General features: G+C 43.9%; 1 protein-coding gene across 1 annotated transcript in view; it reads right to left on the bottom strand.

Moving 5' to 3' along the window:
- Nucleotides 1-2,205: 2,205 nt before the first annotated feature.
- Nucleotides 2,206-17,981, bottom strand: part of LOC144784169 (uncharacterized) — a 103,156-nt gene continuing 87,380 nt past the window's right edge. Inside the window, exon 2 of the mRNA XM_078662841.1 lies at nt 2,206-6,615. Coding sequence (XP_078518967.1) covers nt 2,999-6,615 — 3,617 coding nt within the window. The 3' untranslated portion in view covers nt 2,206-2,998. The remainder of the gene's footprint in view (nt 6,616-17,981) is intronic.

The following is a 17,981-nucleotide window of genomic DNA, read 5'->3' as shown; positions in this document are numbered from 1 at the left end:
AGGTGTCAAAATATTCAGGAGGCCCGGCCGGGCTGAGATTGAATTAAAGAACGTTCCGAAAATCGTTCTTCCAGCGCCCCTTAATAATACCTTACACGGTTCCCCAATCCGTGTAGCCCTTGATTGGCTTGCCTGTTCCTGATTACCGTCAAGTGGCCAGGAGCATTTTTAGAACATTCTTCACTTCATTTTCATCCCGGCTGGGACACGTGCATATCCTTTCCAACAATTGCTTTAGCCATTATCATAGTGTCACCGGTTGGGACGCTCCTATCCTAATTAGGAACTTACTTCCTCATCCTGGACTCCAATTACTGCTACAAGTGGAGTCATTAATCCCCCACCCAGACTTTGGGTACGACGACCCAATCATCACTTATGTTCAAGGACTTCCTCCAGACAGCAATTGATCATTTATGTGCATTTTTTTCCTGATGATGACCTGAAGTTATGATGGTCGAAATGCCTTTGACACGACTCGGCAGATTAATGGCGCCTGACCTATAACATGATGCAAAAGAATTTTCTTACATTCGTTTCATATTTTATAGGAGTCTGAATTAATGCCCTCTCACTATTATTTTCAATTATTTAATCTGTTTTTACATGTGCCATTCACAGTTTTAACCACAAGCACTATGTATCCACCATGTATTCACTGCACATTACCGAAATAACTTTGATGCTATCTACTAGTATTTTCTTGTACATGCTTTGGAAACAAATGCAGTATTCATTTGTTTGGTGCTTCCATTACTTTTTCAATAGTTTATATTTTCTAGAATCTTTTGTTGTGACTAATATCTTTTGACACATTGTTGTATGGTACTACTGGCAAAAGTTTGGAGTTATTGTTTTTAGCAATATGTCTTGAATGTGGAAAAGGAGACTTCCTGTCTTTATTTGATCTAGGTGGTTTGATTGCCGGCCACAAGTCTGGAGTATTGAGTGTTTACTAATATGATGATTTGGATAATGTTTATTGAATGGTGCTGGTGTCTCTCTGAATATGAGATGTGTGGTAGACATTTAAATAACTGGTAAATGCATGGAGAACAAAATCCCAGATGAAGCCATTGCTGAATTGGCCTCTCACTTTGAAATAAAACTTGTTGGTGCAAAAGGAAGAACAGCCTTAGTTCTGTATATTTTAGAAGACACATATATGTGGACTGTAGAGGTCTGCTTAATTATTTTCAGTGGCAAAAATGCATTATCCTGAAAGCAAGCAATAACTTTTCCAAGCACTTCATGGATTACACTGGTGCCCAAAAACAGACATGTCACACTGTGTTGGACTTCCTGTCGAGCTTTGTGCATGAGCACAACAGGGAAATATTTAATTTTATATGTCCAATTACTCGCTGTACCACCCATGCCCTGATACCAATTGATCTCCAAATGTTCCCTATTTGTTGGAAAGCAGTGTTCCTGCATTTCCTGTCTACCTTACAAGTATTTTCCAACTGGCCATCAATCTTTAAGTCTTGAAAGGATCGATGTTCCTGTTTGATGAACTTCCATTATTTCCTTTTCACATTCTACAATAACTAATAATTCCACGGAGTGGTTTTGTTTTGTGAAATTGTTAGATTGTGAAATTAGGGTTTCAATATAGGAGTTTTCAGACACAGTTTTAAGGATCTGGCCAAGTTTTATAATACCCATAAAACTGCCATATGTTACATGTTCTGATTCTTATGAAGTCACTGTCAAACCTGGAAGAGCTTTTGGAAAAAACAGACATAGGATTTTAATACTGCCTTTTATCATATAAGGAACAGTTAGCCGGCGAATGAGCTAGTGCTACAAAGTAATTTGGTTCCACTATACCCCCACTCATTCACTTAAGTTCTTATCCTTTTTTGCATGAAACAAATGCAAATTCCCAAAGGTTCTACTAACTTCACTTGGATAAACCACACCAAAGTTATTTTATACATAAACTATTAGGAGGCCCACAATGTCTACAGATTTCCATAAATAACATTTGATAAAACACCCAACTGAAGAATACAATTCTCTCAATGGCTGAGCGAATTAACTGAGATGCATTTGCTGTGAAAATAACTAAAGCTGAAAAATATTCGAAGAGTACTTGAAGTAATGAATACTGATCACTCATTCCTACAGTATTTAAAACATCATATAGCCATCATTCTAAAGCTACACACAACAGAAACAATGTAGAAAAGTCAAAAATAATTGTGCCTGTAATATTTCTCCATCAGGCTTTATCTTTGAAATGCCATTGATACAAACTCTTTACATTGAACATGAAATGAAATCTTTTGTGCTTAAACGATAACTAAGTTGTTGAGGTTAGGTTTTCAAAGGTGGTATGTTTTGCATACATGTGCAAAACAGAAGATCATTCCTGAGTCAAAAAAAATCGAATGAATTACAGGTATCACAATAATATATTATTGTACTGTCCTAAATTGCCAGGGCACTTTTCAACTGTAATATTTTGCTCTTCTTAAACTTCCACAGCTGACTATATCTTACACGCTTGATGGGACTGACTAGTGTTGCCATTTGCCCTGCCTGTCTTCCAAAATTACTGCAACTGGTGCACGGTTTCATCTTCATGAATTATGAAAAGAAGTTAAACAAGCTACCAAATACCAGTGAGTATTGCATGCACAGCTCATGCACTGTATAACACATGTTTGGGAGATCTTAGCATTCAATGGTGCACTCTCTTTTCTTCTCAGTACTTCGTACACATGCCAAACCTGGGACTAAGGCAAACACACTGTGTTGTAACTGCTCTTCTCAATTGTGTTTTTCTTGGCCTCTCAAGCCAAGTGTACATTTGCAACTACATGACCGGGTAGTTGGCTTGAAGATGGTTTTAATAAGTCTAATATGGTACAGATCTTTCGAAGTACGTTTTGATGTACGTCCACAGCGGGATACTGACCGAGGTTCTGTACTCATTCTGTAGGTATGTCCATGTGTCACCTCCTTAACAGAAAGCACTGCTTGATTGCATTTAATAGATGGAATTGGGTTCTCTTTTAATAGACTTTTCACTAGTGGCATTTCCACTGTGACTAGCCAAAGATGGGGATGTTCCTTTCATAATGTGGGTCTTTTGGTGTGTGATGAGAGTACTCCTCCTGCTAAAGCTTTTGCCACAATCACTGCACAGAAAGGGCCGTTCTCCAGTGTGGATTTTTTGGTGAGTCAGGAGATTATGTTTCAGGCTGAAGCACTTACCGCATTCAGAGCAATTAAAAGGCCTATCCCCCGTGTGGAGTTTCAGGTGCTTTTTAAGATGTTGCTTCTGGAGGAAGCTGCTTCCACATACCATGCAGGTAAACGGTCTCTCTTCTGTGTGAATTCTCAGGTGGTTTGTAAGACTGTGTTTATGATTGAAGATCTTTCCACATTCAGTACATTTATGTGGTCTCCTTTCAGATGAAGCTCTTTTATTACTGTGGGTAACATTTGTGCTGTCAATTATTTTATCCCACTCCAAAATCGGAACGGTTTGCTCTTCCTCTTTGATTGTTTCTATTTTAATGTCACTGTCCTTAGGAATTAAAGTAGGATTCATTGTTTTTTCACTTAGGTGGATTCGTTGATGTGCTAGAAGAGTTCCCTTGCGGTTGAAACTTCTGCCACAGTCTGTACACAAGAAGGGCTTCTCCCCGGTATGAATTCTCTGATGAGTTTTTAGATTGTGCTTTAAACTGAAGCTTTTCCCACAGGCATTACAGGAAAATGGTCGTTCCCCCGTATGGAGTCTTAAGTGCTTAGTGAGATGCTGCTTCTGAATGAAGCGTTTTCCACACTCAGTGCAAGAAAATGGCCTCTCACCAGAATGGATCCGAAGGTGGTTAAGTAAACTGTTTTTGTTAGTGAAGTTCTTGCCACAAAAATTGCAATTATAGAGACATTCATCTGATTGAGTCTTTGAATGCAGGATCACAGGGTTTTTACACATAGTGTTCTTTTGAAAAAGAATTAAGGCAGTTGTCTCCTCTTCCCTGTGATCATTCCCTTGTAAGACTCCATCTCCTTTGGAATGGAAAGTAGAATTGGGGGGACTCTGACCTACATGAATTCTCTTATGCGTAATTAAAGATTCCTTACGGCTGAAGCTTCTCTTGCAGTCTGTGCATTGGAAGGGCTTCTCCCCTGTGTGGATTCTATGATGGGTAATTAAATTATGCTTAAGACTAAAATGTTTGCCACACTTGTCACATATGAATGGTTTCTCTCCTGTGTGCACTCTCTGGTGTTTTAAAAGATGTTGTTTCTGAATAAATCTCCTTCCACATTCGGTACAGGCAAATGGTTTATCCCCTGTGTGGATCTTGTGGTGATTTATCAAGCTACGTTTCTTGATAAAGATCTTACCACATTCACTGCACGAATAGGGTGGCCTCATGTCAGACAGAAATCCCTGTTTTGTTTTTTCAACTCTTTTGAGATTCATAGTCCCCTCCTTTCCATCATGCACACCTGACTTTTCTTCTTGGAGAAATCCTTCAGCCAACAGTTCTCCTTTGCGACTTGCAGCAGATGTACATTTTCTTGGTTTCATATGTGTTCTCTGATGAATGATGAGTGTTCTCTTACGGTTGAAACGCCTACCACAATCAATGCATCGGTATGGCTTTTCTCCTGTATGGATTCGCTGATGGGTCATAAGATTGTGCTTCAAGCTGAAGCTTTTACCACAATCTTGGCAAGCAAATGGTCGTTCACCAGTGTGGAGCCTTAGATGCTTTTTGAGATGCTGTTTCTGGATAAAGCTCTTTCCACACTCAGAACATGGATATGGCCTCTCCCCTGAGTGGATGCGAAGGTGGTTTATCAGAATGTGTTTGTGGGTGAATTTCTTGTTACATACAGAACAACTGTGCCTCCTTTCACCTGAAATAATTTTTGTTTGCCTTGCAATATGTTTAAGATTACAAGGTTTTCTGTAAGAATGAACTGTCTGTGATACCTCTTCTTGGATACTTTTTTCAGTGCTCAATACTTTGATCTTATGACTAAAAGCAGCTCTGAAAGACTTCTTCTCTGTGTGGAGTCTCTGGTGTGCTTTTAGGGTCGTCTTGCGATTGAACCTTCGCCCACAGTCGATGCACCAGAAAGGTTTTTCACCTGTGTGGATTCTCTGGTGGGTTATAAGATTGTGCTTCAGGCTGAAGCTTTTATGGCACACATTACAAGTAAATGGTCTGTCGCCAGTATGAAGTCTCAAGTGCTTGGTAAGATGCTGTTTCTGGATGAAACTTTTCCCACATTCGGAGCAAGGGTATGGCCTTTCCCCAGAGTGAATTCGAAGATGGTTCATTAGACTGTGCTTGTGACTAAAAGTTTTGCTACAAACAGAACATGTATAGGGTCCAATACCAGAGCACAGTTTTGATGGTCTTGAGGGCATATTCTCATCATTCAAACTCTGCCCGCATGCAGAAATCATCATAATGTTTTCATCCTGGAGATGCTGTTTGTTTGTATTTACATTTTCCAAGCTATTAACTTTACTCTCGCTACTTATCGTAATGTTTAAATGTTTCTGTGCCATGTGAATTCTCTGATGTGCTGTGAAATTTTCTTTATAGCTGAAGCCCTGGCCACATTCCTCACAGACATAAGGGTGCTCACCGGTGTGGAATTTCTGATGAGTCATCAGATTCTGCTTTAGACTGAAACTTTTTCCGCATACGTTGCATGCGAAAGGCGTCTCTCCTGTATGAACTCGCTGGTGCTTGGTGAGGTTCTGTTCCTGTGCAAAGCTTTTGCCACATGTCATACAGAGGAATGGTCTCTCACCGGTGTGAATTCTGCAGTGGTGTATTAAACTCTGTTGGGGGTGAAAGCTCTTTTCACATTGAGCACAAGCATATAACGTCACACCTAAAGGAGCATTTCCCTGCAGTACGGAAAAATCATTAACATTGGGGCCGTGAACACACTTCTCATCAACAGATGTTTTTTCCTCTTTGGGGATCTTTTCAATGGCTATAGTGCCCTCCACTTGATTACATGAAGAGATCAGTTGTATCTGACCTATGTGTGTTCTCTGGTGTGCCATCATAGACTCCTTCCGACTGAACCGTTTACCACATTTCATACACTTATACGGTTTTTCTCCAGTGTGGCTCCTCTGGTGGGTGATTAGGTTATGCTTCAGGCTGAAGTTTTTCCCACACTCATTGCAATCAAATGGTCGCTCCCCGGTATGAAGCTGGAGATGCTTCTTTAAATGTTGCTTCTGTATGAAGTTTCTTCCACACTCCAGGCATTCAAATGGCCTTTCTCCGGTGTGGGTTTGTTGATGCTTTAGAAAGTTGTGCTGGTGACTGAAGCCTTTCTCACATATGAGACATGAGAATGGTGTCCTTGTAAATGACTCTTCAACTCTGAAGACTTTTGCAGTTTGGTGGTCCCCATGCTCAAGTGGTGATGACTCCTGGGGCAAATTCTCCATGCAGATTTCGTAGTTCTCCACTTTGCAGGATGTCCAGCCCCCCGTCCCCTCCTGAGAAAACATGTCAGGAATCTCATTTTCCTGGTGTGGTAAATTCACGTTTGGCTCGGGTTTCACATGACTTTCCAGGGTGCAAATGTCATTCATGGTCTCACCATCTGCAAAGGGAAGAGAAGAAAAGCTATATTACTTCAGAGTCTAAAAAGAAAATCTAATTCCCCGTGCTGGCATAATATGATACAAAACATCCTAAAAGAATATTCGCTCACTTTGAATGTTTACAAAAATACCTTGAAAAAGTTCATGTAAGCATCTACATCAGACATCAAGCATTAGGACAATAATTAGGAAAAAATGGGAGGTGCTTTGCTTAAAATATACATATTTATTTACTAATCAGCTACAAACAAATTCTTTTGAGTGGGTTAATATTTCAGAGTTTGTTTGAGGCATTGTGAAAGAAACGTTAAAATCAGGGTGTCACAAGGGGTGTATAGTCGTGGTTAATGACCTTCAACACTACTCTAGGCAGGGTCATGCCCTTTTGTTGTTAATTTATGATAAGATTAATTGCACAGAATAAAATGAAAATGCAATGTATAACCATGACGTTGTTAATGTAGCCTCAGTAACAGAGGTGCTTAGCTGGAGACAGTCGGGACTTTTTTTTGTTAGGGGGCAGGAGGAGGCATGGCTTTTCTACAAAAGTAAAGACTGCAGTATATGTATACTATACTATGGGTGACGTTACATTGTATGTTTTCCTCATTCTATAAATATTGACACAGCCAAACGTTATGTGCAGCACAAAAGAATTCAGTGTTCACACAAATACAGAGATACAAAAGGTAGACGGGTATAACTGTGGGAGCGACAAGACAGAGACAGGATGGGGATAGGGGTGCTTGTTCTGGTAGAAAAGGGGCAACGTAACTCCACCACACATTTTGTTTTTAATGTTAAAATCTCAAATGGCAATTGCCACTGGGCCACTTTCAAGATGCCACCATCTAAAATTAAAATGAGAGGAGTTGGCCTAACGGCTAGGGCGCACGACCTCGGACCTGGGTATCTGGGTTTGAGTCTCGGTAACAACGCCAAACAACCTGTGATTCTGGGCAAATCACTTAATCTCCCCGTGCCTAACAAAAATGAATGTGTCCTCATGTAACGTAACTGGTGCTATGTAAAGCGCTCTGACACCCGATTCAGTTCGGGTCAAGTTCGGGCTATATAAAACTCTGCAAAAAAAAAAAGACAATTATGTATCCTTCTGTTCACTTGTGAATCCCCAGTTAAATAAACGAAAACCTAGTCTTCCAGAAATACAAAGAAGGGAGAGACAGCTGATTCATCAACTCCCACAATCAGAAACCATAATGCCAAATATAAGCAACCCTGCCAAGTACCATGCATCATGGGTTAGACTAACGCATTTTAGTGAGGTGGTCCGCATCACTGCTCGAAAATGCATTAGTCATGCATTTACAGCTCCTCTTATGAATGCGCCATGAGGTGCTACAGAACGTATTGACAACAAAAGTGCTTCGGACATTGCTCTAGTGCCCCAAGCAGTTTACTTAGCCATGCTTGGTGCACACCACTACTGTTATGGTGACCACATCTTTACTGTTCTACATTGTTTCTCCAGCAATGGGCAAGCTGAAAAAAGAAAAGTCACATGGATTTTATCTCCCAAATGTAATCTCAAAAGATGGCACAGCTGGATCTACGTGGGCTCGGCTCAGCATGCACTCGCCTTCTTTTTTGCTTTCCAGGCAATAGCGTGTGCATGCCACACACGAGGGTTCAGGTGGCCGGTCAAGGTTTCATACCTCACCCTGCTACTCCACGTGAGCCACAGTTGTTAAAGTGGGGCTGTAAGAAAGTGCCCTCTTTTTGCATGGTTGACTCCACTTTTTTGCTCAACAGCTGATGTACCTTGACTGAGTGTGCCCTGGGCTCCTGCCAATCAAGTACCGAGAGCCTATGTTCTGTCCCTAAAACTGCTAAGATTTGCTTCCTCCCTCTCCGGTTTAAGTACATGGACAAAAGGCAAATTCCATAGACATATTGTGATAAAGTTAAAGTTTAAAGCAGAAATAATACTGACCCAATGCTTTTAGACTGGTCTTTCCTCATAACTCACCAAGGAAGAATTATCAGAAGTTGATCATTAGATGCCTGACAAAGGGATTGCATGAGACAGTGTACCTTTAGTCTAGGCTCGCTTACACACTTGCACGTGAATTTATTGACAATCTTTCTCATGCAGCTACGTAGCCTGAAGGTTCCCAGGCAGTGAATGGACTTTGCTTTTTTGATAAATGACTTAAGTTTTATAACAACATAACAAGTCAATATTATAACAATCATTACATCACAACCATTATTAGTTAAGTGCATCATTATAGGCAGTAATGTACATATAAGTAGTAATGTTGCTCACATGTAGGGCCAGAAAGACAGCCAAACAGGCGGCACCACATTAGCAGTTAAGTCCACAATTTTAAACCTGATTCCCCCCACAATTTGTCCCATGTCTTGTGATATTTGGCAGGGCAAATCCTAGCTTCGTACACCTGCTTCTCTTGTTGGCCACATCAATCCATTCCTCAATGCCATTGAGTGATTAAGGATCAGCAGATTTCCAGTGAGACGCCAAGTCTCTTTTGACTACCATGATGGCCTTGCCCATCAAGACCCAGTCCGCCCTCGTGGCCCCGTAACCTCAAACACCCTCAGAAGCACCAGTAGCAGAGAGAGGTCTTTTCCCCAACCCAGTACCTTTGAGAGCTCAATACCCACTGGCTCCCAGAATCGTTGTATGACTGGGTGGTCCCCGACCATGTGGTAGAAGCCTCTGGCAATCTCAGAGCATCGGAAACACCTGGACTGGTCAAGCAGACCTGCCTTATACAGATGGTCCAGAGTGAAATATGCGCAATATAGATACTACATTTGCATCAGTCTTAGTCTGGGGGATATTGTAATGACCCTAGGTGCCATTAATGCATCTCTCTGCAGTCCTCATCTTCCAGAGAGCCTATCCACTCTTCCCATCGTGCCCAGAGCGATCCCATGGCATCTGGAGATTAATGATACATATTCAATATATTTGAGAGAATCCACCCTTTCTGAGAGTACCCATCAGGATCATGGGTTCAAGGGTACTGTATTTCGGGAGGGTTGTGCCCTGCGTGAAATGGGTATGTAGTGTGTGGCGCAATTGTAGGTCCTTGTGGAATTGGGTCATGGATAGTGTGTATGTGGTTTGGAGTCCTTGAAAAGCGTACATACATGTCTCGGACCATATATCTCTCAATTGAGTAATACCAATTGCATCCCATCGACTGAAACCCTCCCGTGCCGACAACTCTCCCTACCACCTGCCCTGCCACACAGAAGTCTGCTGCAGGAGTGTGGCATCCCAGCCAGTGTGGGTCAACACCACCAACCATCCAAGTAATACCACTGGAGTCATTTCTGGCAATGTAGTGGGAACCGTATCCCCATCAAGCATTGCCATCAATTTGGGAAAGCCCATCAAGGTAAGCTCAATCCTGTATGTTGGGTGGGACCACCCTCCAGTGAGCCAATCATTTATTACTAATAGCTGTGGTGCTAGATAGCACAAATAAAAGTTTGTCACTCCAAGACCGCATCGTAAGGGGCGCAACAACATTTGGCGAAGGCCAGTCTTGGTCTCGAATTGTGCCACAGAAAGGCTATGGCCAAGGAGTCCATTTCTTGAAACCAGTGTTGGGGTAACATTTGTGGGAGGTTTTGAAAAAGGTAAATAAATCTTGGAATGATGATCATTTTGTACAGGGAAATCCCGCCCGTGACATTTAGTGGGGGGGCTGCCACTTTTACTTTCATCAGGCTTTAGACAGGGATTTAATGGAGTAGCTACCATTTCTCCATCTGCTCCAATGCAATAGATACGCAGAGTCAGCACAAGTCTAAAAAACTACATATCCCAGCACCACGGGCTCAGACGGCAGGCGCAGGTTCAGCGCGTCACACGCGTTGTAATCAAGACGGGAGGTCAGAGCAGATTGCACGGAGGTAAGCGGAGTGCTGCCAACATCGGTTTAAAATATAGCGTAATAATAAGCAAGAGGGGGAGTTTACACATTGTTTCCCATTGCAGCTTCCAGATATTTAAAGACGGCCGAGGAAACTAATCTGAGGCGGCTACTGTTAACTGACACACCAGAGGTAGGTGATTGATACGCCTCCCGGCATTAAGTGTAATAGCACATTAACATGCCGTTAAGTTGACCGTGCTATTCACTCCTTCCCCCGCCCAGAAATAGAACGCCTCGCAGAGTGCAAAGAGCAAGCAATAAACGGACATTGAAAAAGTCCAGGTACGTGGTAGTCATTCAGGTGTTGAATTAGTACAACACAAGTTCACACAGGAGCCTTTAAATAGGTTTTTATTAACTTTCAGGGTCCTTTAATAAAAACGGAAGTGTTCACTGCCCGTGATCGATAAGAAATTGCCATAATATAAAGACACGTCTTTCACCATATTGGCAGGTATGTGTTTACATATAGAGGAAACCAGGTTTGAATTTTGAAAAACGATGCAATGAATAGTGACGGTTGCTTAAATTTTCTTTTAGATCAGTCCAATGTTGGAAAGTAAAACACCCTGATGAGAGCCCACAGAGGCAACAGTGAGGCTCGAAACGCGTCGGTGCAGCGATTTATCTAGCTGGTTCCTTCTAAAAATAAAGGATCAAGTGAAAATAAGTTGACAAATAGACACCTCGTAAACAGTGAATAGTACTCACAAAATTGTTTTAGTTATCACAGTTATAATGAAAAAAACAGCTGTTCATCCTTGTACAACATTGGTATTGTTTTACATATTTTGTGAAAAAATTGTGAAATTTTCTTTAGTTAAATTGTTTGTCTAAATATCCATTTGTCATGTTTAAATGTTTGTAATGTATGGTATGAAGCAGTTTGTGTAACTTTGTGAAGGCCAGAATCCTTATATACAAAAAATGAGAACATTCTGAAAAATAAGGTAATTAAATATACCTAATCACGAGAGGAATATAGCGTGTTTTTTTGCAGAATCAGTAGCAGTGTAAGTGACGTGGATACTAGGTAATTCAATTTGTACAATATATATAAAGGCCCTACCTGTATCCAGTCTGTCGGGCCTATCCCCCCCATTTAAACTTTTTGAAATCCGGCATGACTCCCTGGACCAAACGAGTAACAATAAGTCATCATGTCAGCACAGGATGAAGCGTCACTTGTATATCCAAATAGCGGATAGTGTTTTGCCATGCAACCCAGTTCCGTGAGGGTGATAGCAGTACTAAAATTGATTTGGTAGGACTAATATTCAGGCCAGATGCTTCAGGAAAAAGATGAAGGACCCGGAGACAGCGGGGGTCGCTATTCTCAGGATCTGAATGATATAAAAGGACATCTTCTACTTATAATGCTATGCGGTCCTCGTGTCCCGTGTCCCAGGCCCATCTGCTAATTTGTGCATCACAACTAAACAGTCGAGATAAAGGCACGGTCGCCAGTGCAAATAGAAGGGGGGACACGGAACAGCCTTAGTATGGTACCCCAGCATACAGGCAAGACGTCTAACACCACCCCACTGATTTGTACTCTGGCAGTGGGATTAGAGCAAAGTACTTGAACAAGTCTCTGAAAATGGGGCCCATCCTGCTCTCCTCAGGACCTGAGCAAGAAAGTCCCAGTCCACGGTGTCAAAGGCCTTCTGAAAGTCTATAAGTAGTAGGGCCAGTTCAGGTGACAGTAGGTGTCGATGAGCAAGGGCCACATATAGATGCCTTAGGCAGTGCCTCGTACTTCGTTCCGGCATAAAGCCGCACTGGTCTGCGTGTAGGAGGGGCTGAAGAACGTGTTTAAGTTGTGAGGCTAGGATAGATGCCAGGATTTTAACATCTCCATTGAGAAGTGAGATGGGGCGATACTCCGCACAGGAGACAGAGGGGGGTGGGGCCTTCGTTATAGCCACTATAGTGGCTAGGTCAATCTCTTTCGGGAAGGAACCACCCTTCCCTGCCTCCGTGTAAAGGATTCAACAAGAGGAGTTCCCTATATGTAGCATAAAACTCTGTGGGGTAGCCATCGGGGCCAGGCTCTTCCAAGATACCATAGTTGAGATAGCCACTCCAATTTCATAAATCATGACAGGCTGGTCCAAGTCCCGCCTTTCAGCGAGAGACAGCTTGGGAAGAGGCATCTCGACCAGCAGAGGAGAGGCTCTCTCAACCGGGGGAAATGGAACTGCAGCATATAACGGAGTGTAGTAGGTGGTAAATGTCAGGGCTTTAGCATGAAATGTATAAAGTACGTTACCATGGTGGCCCATAATCTCTGGTATGATCCTGCTTGCTAGAGGACGGGAGGCCAGCAAGTACAGCATTTAACCGTTCTTATTGCCACAACCGTATATACGGGCAGCAGTTGCTTGCCAGAGCTGCTGCGCTGCTTCAAGAGATTCAAGGCATATCTCCACATGAATCAGGGCTAAGTGTCGGTTTACGTCTCCCTGAGGATCCGAAAGAAATTGTGCCTATAAGAGGAGAGTTTTGGCTTACAGCTGAGTGATATGACGGCGTATGGCTTTCTCTTGTTGCCTGATTAGATTTTTAGCATAACCTTTAATAGTGGCATAACTGGCCACATAGAGGATACTCACTGAACTCACAGACCTTTCATTAACTTGAAAGTATGTTTTTAGTTCTTCCCCCACTATGTGAGTGTACTTATCGTCCTCAGGGAACCACGCATGAAGTCTCCACATAGGACGCAGGGCAGCAAGTTGTCACCCTCATCTGAAGCTATTCTGGGGCATGGTCCAAGATTCCATAATCAAGGATTTGCTCATGAGAAATGGATAAGCAGGCTGGGCGGGTGTGAACCTAAGGTCAATATAGCCATGTATATATGCACGACTTAAGTGTGTGTAGACATTTTCCCATGTTAAAGTATTTTTTTAGCCTTCTTGATTGTCTGTAAGCACATATGTGCTGCAGCTATGTCCCTGTTTACTCTTATTTAATGTCTAGTTGTCTTTTGGACAAAAGAGACATTAAATCTCTTGCCCTTGACAGAAATCAGCATGTCTCGGGCATCGAGCAATTCGAATTACTCACCCCGGAGCAGAGCATTGGGATCGCAATATAGTAATTCTTGCTGCCCTAAGGGTGACAACTGAGAATTGTATGCATCTAGGCATCTATATTACATAGGGCTCAGAAGGTTTCCTCGAGCTAAAACTGGATCCTCAGTTGGCACACTTACAGAAAGATGTGTCCTAAGGGAGAAAACTCACCCTGACACTTCTTGGAAGGGCGGCCAATCTCAAGATGATCACCCTACCCAGGCTCTTATATGTCCTACTGAACACCATTTCCCAAACACAAAACATTCTTTAGCCACATGGACAGGGCGATTCTGTGAGATGGGGGGGAGGAGTCCTCGGATAACTTTGTCAACCCCTCTGCCAGTCGGTGTATAACAGAGGGATTGCCCTCCTGCACTTCATTGCATACTACCAGGCCTCACAGACACAGATGATAAATGACTTGGCATATATGTGCCCCGAGAGAGATCCAGGGGTGCGCCTGGACCAGAGTTCAATGATGGAGCCCTCCTGAAGGCACTATGTGTATGATGGGAAAGGTTCTTCGAACCTCCTGACATCAGTAAGGGTGACATTGATAGCTTGGGACAAAGCGAAGTCCCAGGTGGGATGGAAGGGGAAGGTCAATAGGATCACACCGCTTTGGATGGTGGAAACACTATGTAAAGTGGGCAAATTACAAGGGTTTGGTCGGTGGGGAGCAAGTGGCATAGTCGACTAGAGAATGTGATGGCTGATGCTGCACTCAAATCGTCTGTCTTTGTAAAGCCTCTCACACACTCAGCACAGCAAATACGCCCAACTCCAGTATGTCCTGCATGCTGACAATACTTTTCAGACACTCACCCCAAGTCACTATAAGATCATGGTTGAATCCATCATCGTCCTTTACCTCACTTCGCCTCCTGGTCGTCTGTCAGGAGGCCTAGCAACCTATCTCAAAATATCAACGATTGGTTACGCTCGGGTACTCAGCACAACTTCCTTGGCCATAAACACAGTGGAGGTACTACTTAACTTTGGGGGTAAGAAGAAAGCGGTACAGCTGACTAACACCTACATCAACCCTAAACACAAGAGTAAGGAGGGGAAAACCCTAACAGACCACTTATACAACGTTATGACCACCCGAACATCCCCAAATCTAATTTTGTCTGGAGACTTTAATCAGTGCATCTTGGGGACTTCAGCAAACAATGATATTCAGGCACAGTCTTATCATTGGGATATCCCGAACCAATTATTTAGCAGTCAGTGCAAGGCATCAAAGGCGGCAAAGGCATTACTAGAAGACCTACAACACATGGGCCTGAGAGTCTTAAACAGAAGATTCGTAAAGGATTCACCATCTGTGGCTTCATTCATCTCAGGCACTACTACCTCTCTTATTGATTATACGTTAGTCTCCCTCACGCTATTTCATCACGTTCTGGGTTACAACTTAGGAGACAAGGGTGAAAGTGACCATCGGCCTCAAGAGGTCAGTTTAGGAGCCCTCCCAGACGATATTCTTCTAAACGCAACTGGGCCGCAGGACAGTTACACCATCAACCTTAAACCTATTTGTTAGAACTGGGGGTCTCTAGTTGGCAGAGGTAGGTACCACTGTCCAAATAGGGACCCTTGCTTCTAATCAGGGCAAGGAGATAACCCTCTGAGATAACCCCTGCTCACGCTCTAGGTAGCTTGGCACGAGCAGTCTAGGCTAACCAGAGGCAATGCGTAAAGTATTTGTACCAACACTCACAGTAACACAGTGAAAACACCACAAACTGACTCCACATCAGTTTAGAAAAATAAAGGTATTTAATCTAAACCAAACAAGACCAAAACGACTAAAATCCAACATACACAGTTCAATAATATGGTTTCAAAAGAGTTCTTAAGGTTGCGTTAAAATTCTTTAGGTTGCGACAGAATTCTCTACGTTGCGATAGAATTCTCTACAGATGCGTGAAAAGTTCACAGTTGCGTCACGTTCACTCAAAGTACCTTTTAGTTGCAACAAAGTTCCAAAAGCAGAAGCTGGTGCGGTGGAAAACAAGCGATGCGTTGCTCCTGAGACCCTGGGGAGGCGTTTGCGACAGCCCCGCTGCAGCAGCGGGCGTGTTGCGACGAATCCGGTCTGTATGGGGAGGAAGGCCACTTGTATGGATTCCGGTGCGTAGGTTCCGTAGGAAGTCTGTTCTCGCAAAGGCACGATGCGACGATCTCTTAGGTGCTGCGACGTTCTCCGGGGCGACGATGCGTGATCCAGCGGTGATCCTTTCTCTCGCAGCTCCTCGATGCGATGATTCTGTGACGACACTCGCAGCGACGTGATGCGGTCTGCAAGCAAGCGGTGCGGCGATCTCACCCAGCGACGACAGGCTCTGCGACGACACTCGCAGCGATGTTCGATTTTCCCGCACCGGTCTGGTGTGTCCCGCAAACGAAGGATGCGACGGCTCTGGCAGCGGCGTCAAGCGCTGCGACGATCTCGACCTTCGTAGCGGCGGGAAACTTCTCGCACTGTCGGGGATGCGCATCGCAAGCGAGCGATGCGACACTTTTCAATTTCAAAAGTCTCTCAAGCTTAGTTTCAAGCTTCCCAGCACAGGTACAACCTCCAGAGGCCCCACAACTGGATCAAGCACTCTAGGAGGGACAGAACTCTCTCAGCAGAATTCAGGGAAGCTGGGGGTGAAGTCCTTTTGTTCCTGGGACTTCAAAACAGGGAGCCAGCTCTTCTCAGGCCCTTGGAGATTCCTTCAAGACAGGGGACACAGCACACAGCAAAGTCCTTCCCCTCTCCTGGGCAGCAAAGCAACAGCAGGTCAGTCCAGCAGAGCAACAGCAGGACAATCTTCCTTCTTCAGTTTCAGCTTTCTGCTTGGCAGAGGTTCCTTCTTGATTCCAGGATGATCTAATTTTCTGTTGTCAGGGGTCCTGTACTTATACACCTAAAGTCTTTGTTCTCTCTGTGCATGTGGGCCCTGAGCCCGGTCTGAACCAGTTCTGGGTGTTTCCTGAGTACTTTGTTTTGCTGGCTGCTTCTTTCCTTTCAGAGTGAGGGCAGGGTCCTCTGCCGCCCAGCAGGGGGGTGGAGCCAGCATTGTGGAAGGCAGGCACAGCTCTATTCAGCCCAGGTGCTAACTCCTCCCACCTCTCCAGTTGCAAATGCAGTCATTCAGCCTAGTGCTGACTCATCGATCCTCCTGGGGAATTACCCAGCCCCTGTCACTCTCAAACCAGACAGTCAATACACAAACAGGCCCAGGCACACAGAAGGGTCAGACAAGAGAACAGCAACTTTCTAAAAGTGCTGTTCTCAAACACAGGATTTAAAAACAATCTTTCCTAAAAGATGTGTTATTAAATTCTGAGTTCAGGGATACTAGATACTTATGTCCTATCTTGTTCCTATGGGAATAAATGCTGTAACTACTGTAACCAGCATCCCCCATGTTAATCTATGGAGCAAGATAGCCTTACAATAGTGAAAAACGAAAATGGCTGTAATTCACTACCAGAACATGTTACCTGCACCAGTACATGCTCTACCTTTCACATACACTGCACCCTGCCCAGGGGGGTACCTTGGGCCTTCCATAGGGGTGACTGATGTGCACGAAAAGGGAAGGGTTAGGCCTGGTCAGTGGGGACACTGACCAGGAGGACATGGCAATTCTAAACTGCACACAGGCACTGCAGTGGCAGGCCTGAGACACCATTTTAGGGCTACTCATGTGGGTGGCACAATCAGTGCTGCAGGCCCACTAGTAGCATTTGCCATCACCAGCCCTGGCACACCCAGTGCACTTTACTAGGGACTTCATGGCGATACAAATATGCCAAACATGTATATCCAATCAGAATAACAATTTACATAGGGAGCACTTACACTCTGTCACTGATCAGCAGTGGCAGAGTGTCCAAAGCATCTAAACCAGCAACAACGAAATCCAGCACAGCATCAAAAATACAGGAGGTAGAGGCAAAAAGATAGGGGGAAACCACGCCAAAGATGCCAGGTCTAACACGTGTCCCCTCCAGCTGAAAGTGGGGAGAACTGCCCACCCTCTTGGGAGTTCTCTTCACTAAGGCGGAAAAATCTGGACAGACCATCAGCGTTGGCGTGTTCTGTACCAGGGCGGTGTTCCACCGTGAAGTCCATTCCCTGTAGGGAGATGGACCACCTCAGCAGCTTTGGGTTCTCACCCCTCATTTGCATTAACCATCTGAGGGGCCTGTGGTCGGTCTGAACACGGAAGTGAGTCCCAAACAGGTAGGGCCTCAACTTTTTCAGAGCCCAGACCACAGCAAATGCTTCTCTCTCAATCGCACTCCACTTCTGTTCCCTGGGGAGTAGCCTCCTACTAATGAAAG

Source organism: Lissotriton helveticus, chromosome 10 (genome assembly GCF_964261635.1).
Source record: "Lissotriton helveticus chromosome 10, aLisHel1.1, whole genome shotgun sequence".
In the NCBI taxonomy this organism is placed as follows: Eukaryota; Metazoa; Chordata; class Amphibia; order Caudata; family Salamandridae; genus Lissotriton; species Lissotriton helveticus.
This window is presented reverse-complemented; position numbering and strand designations above follow the sequence as displayed.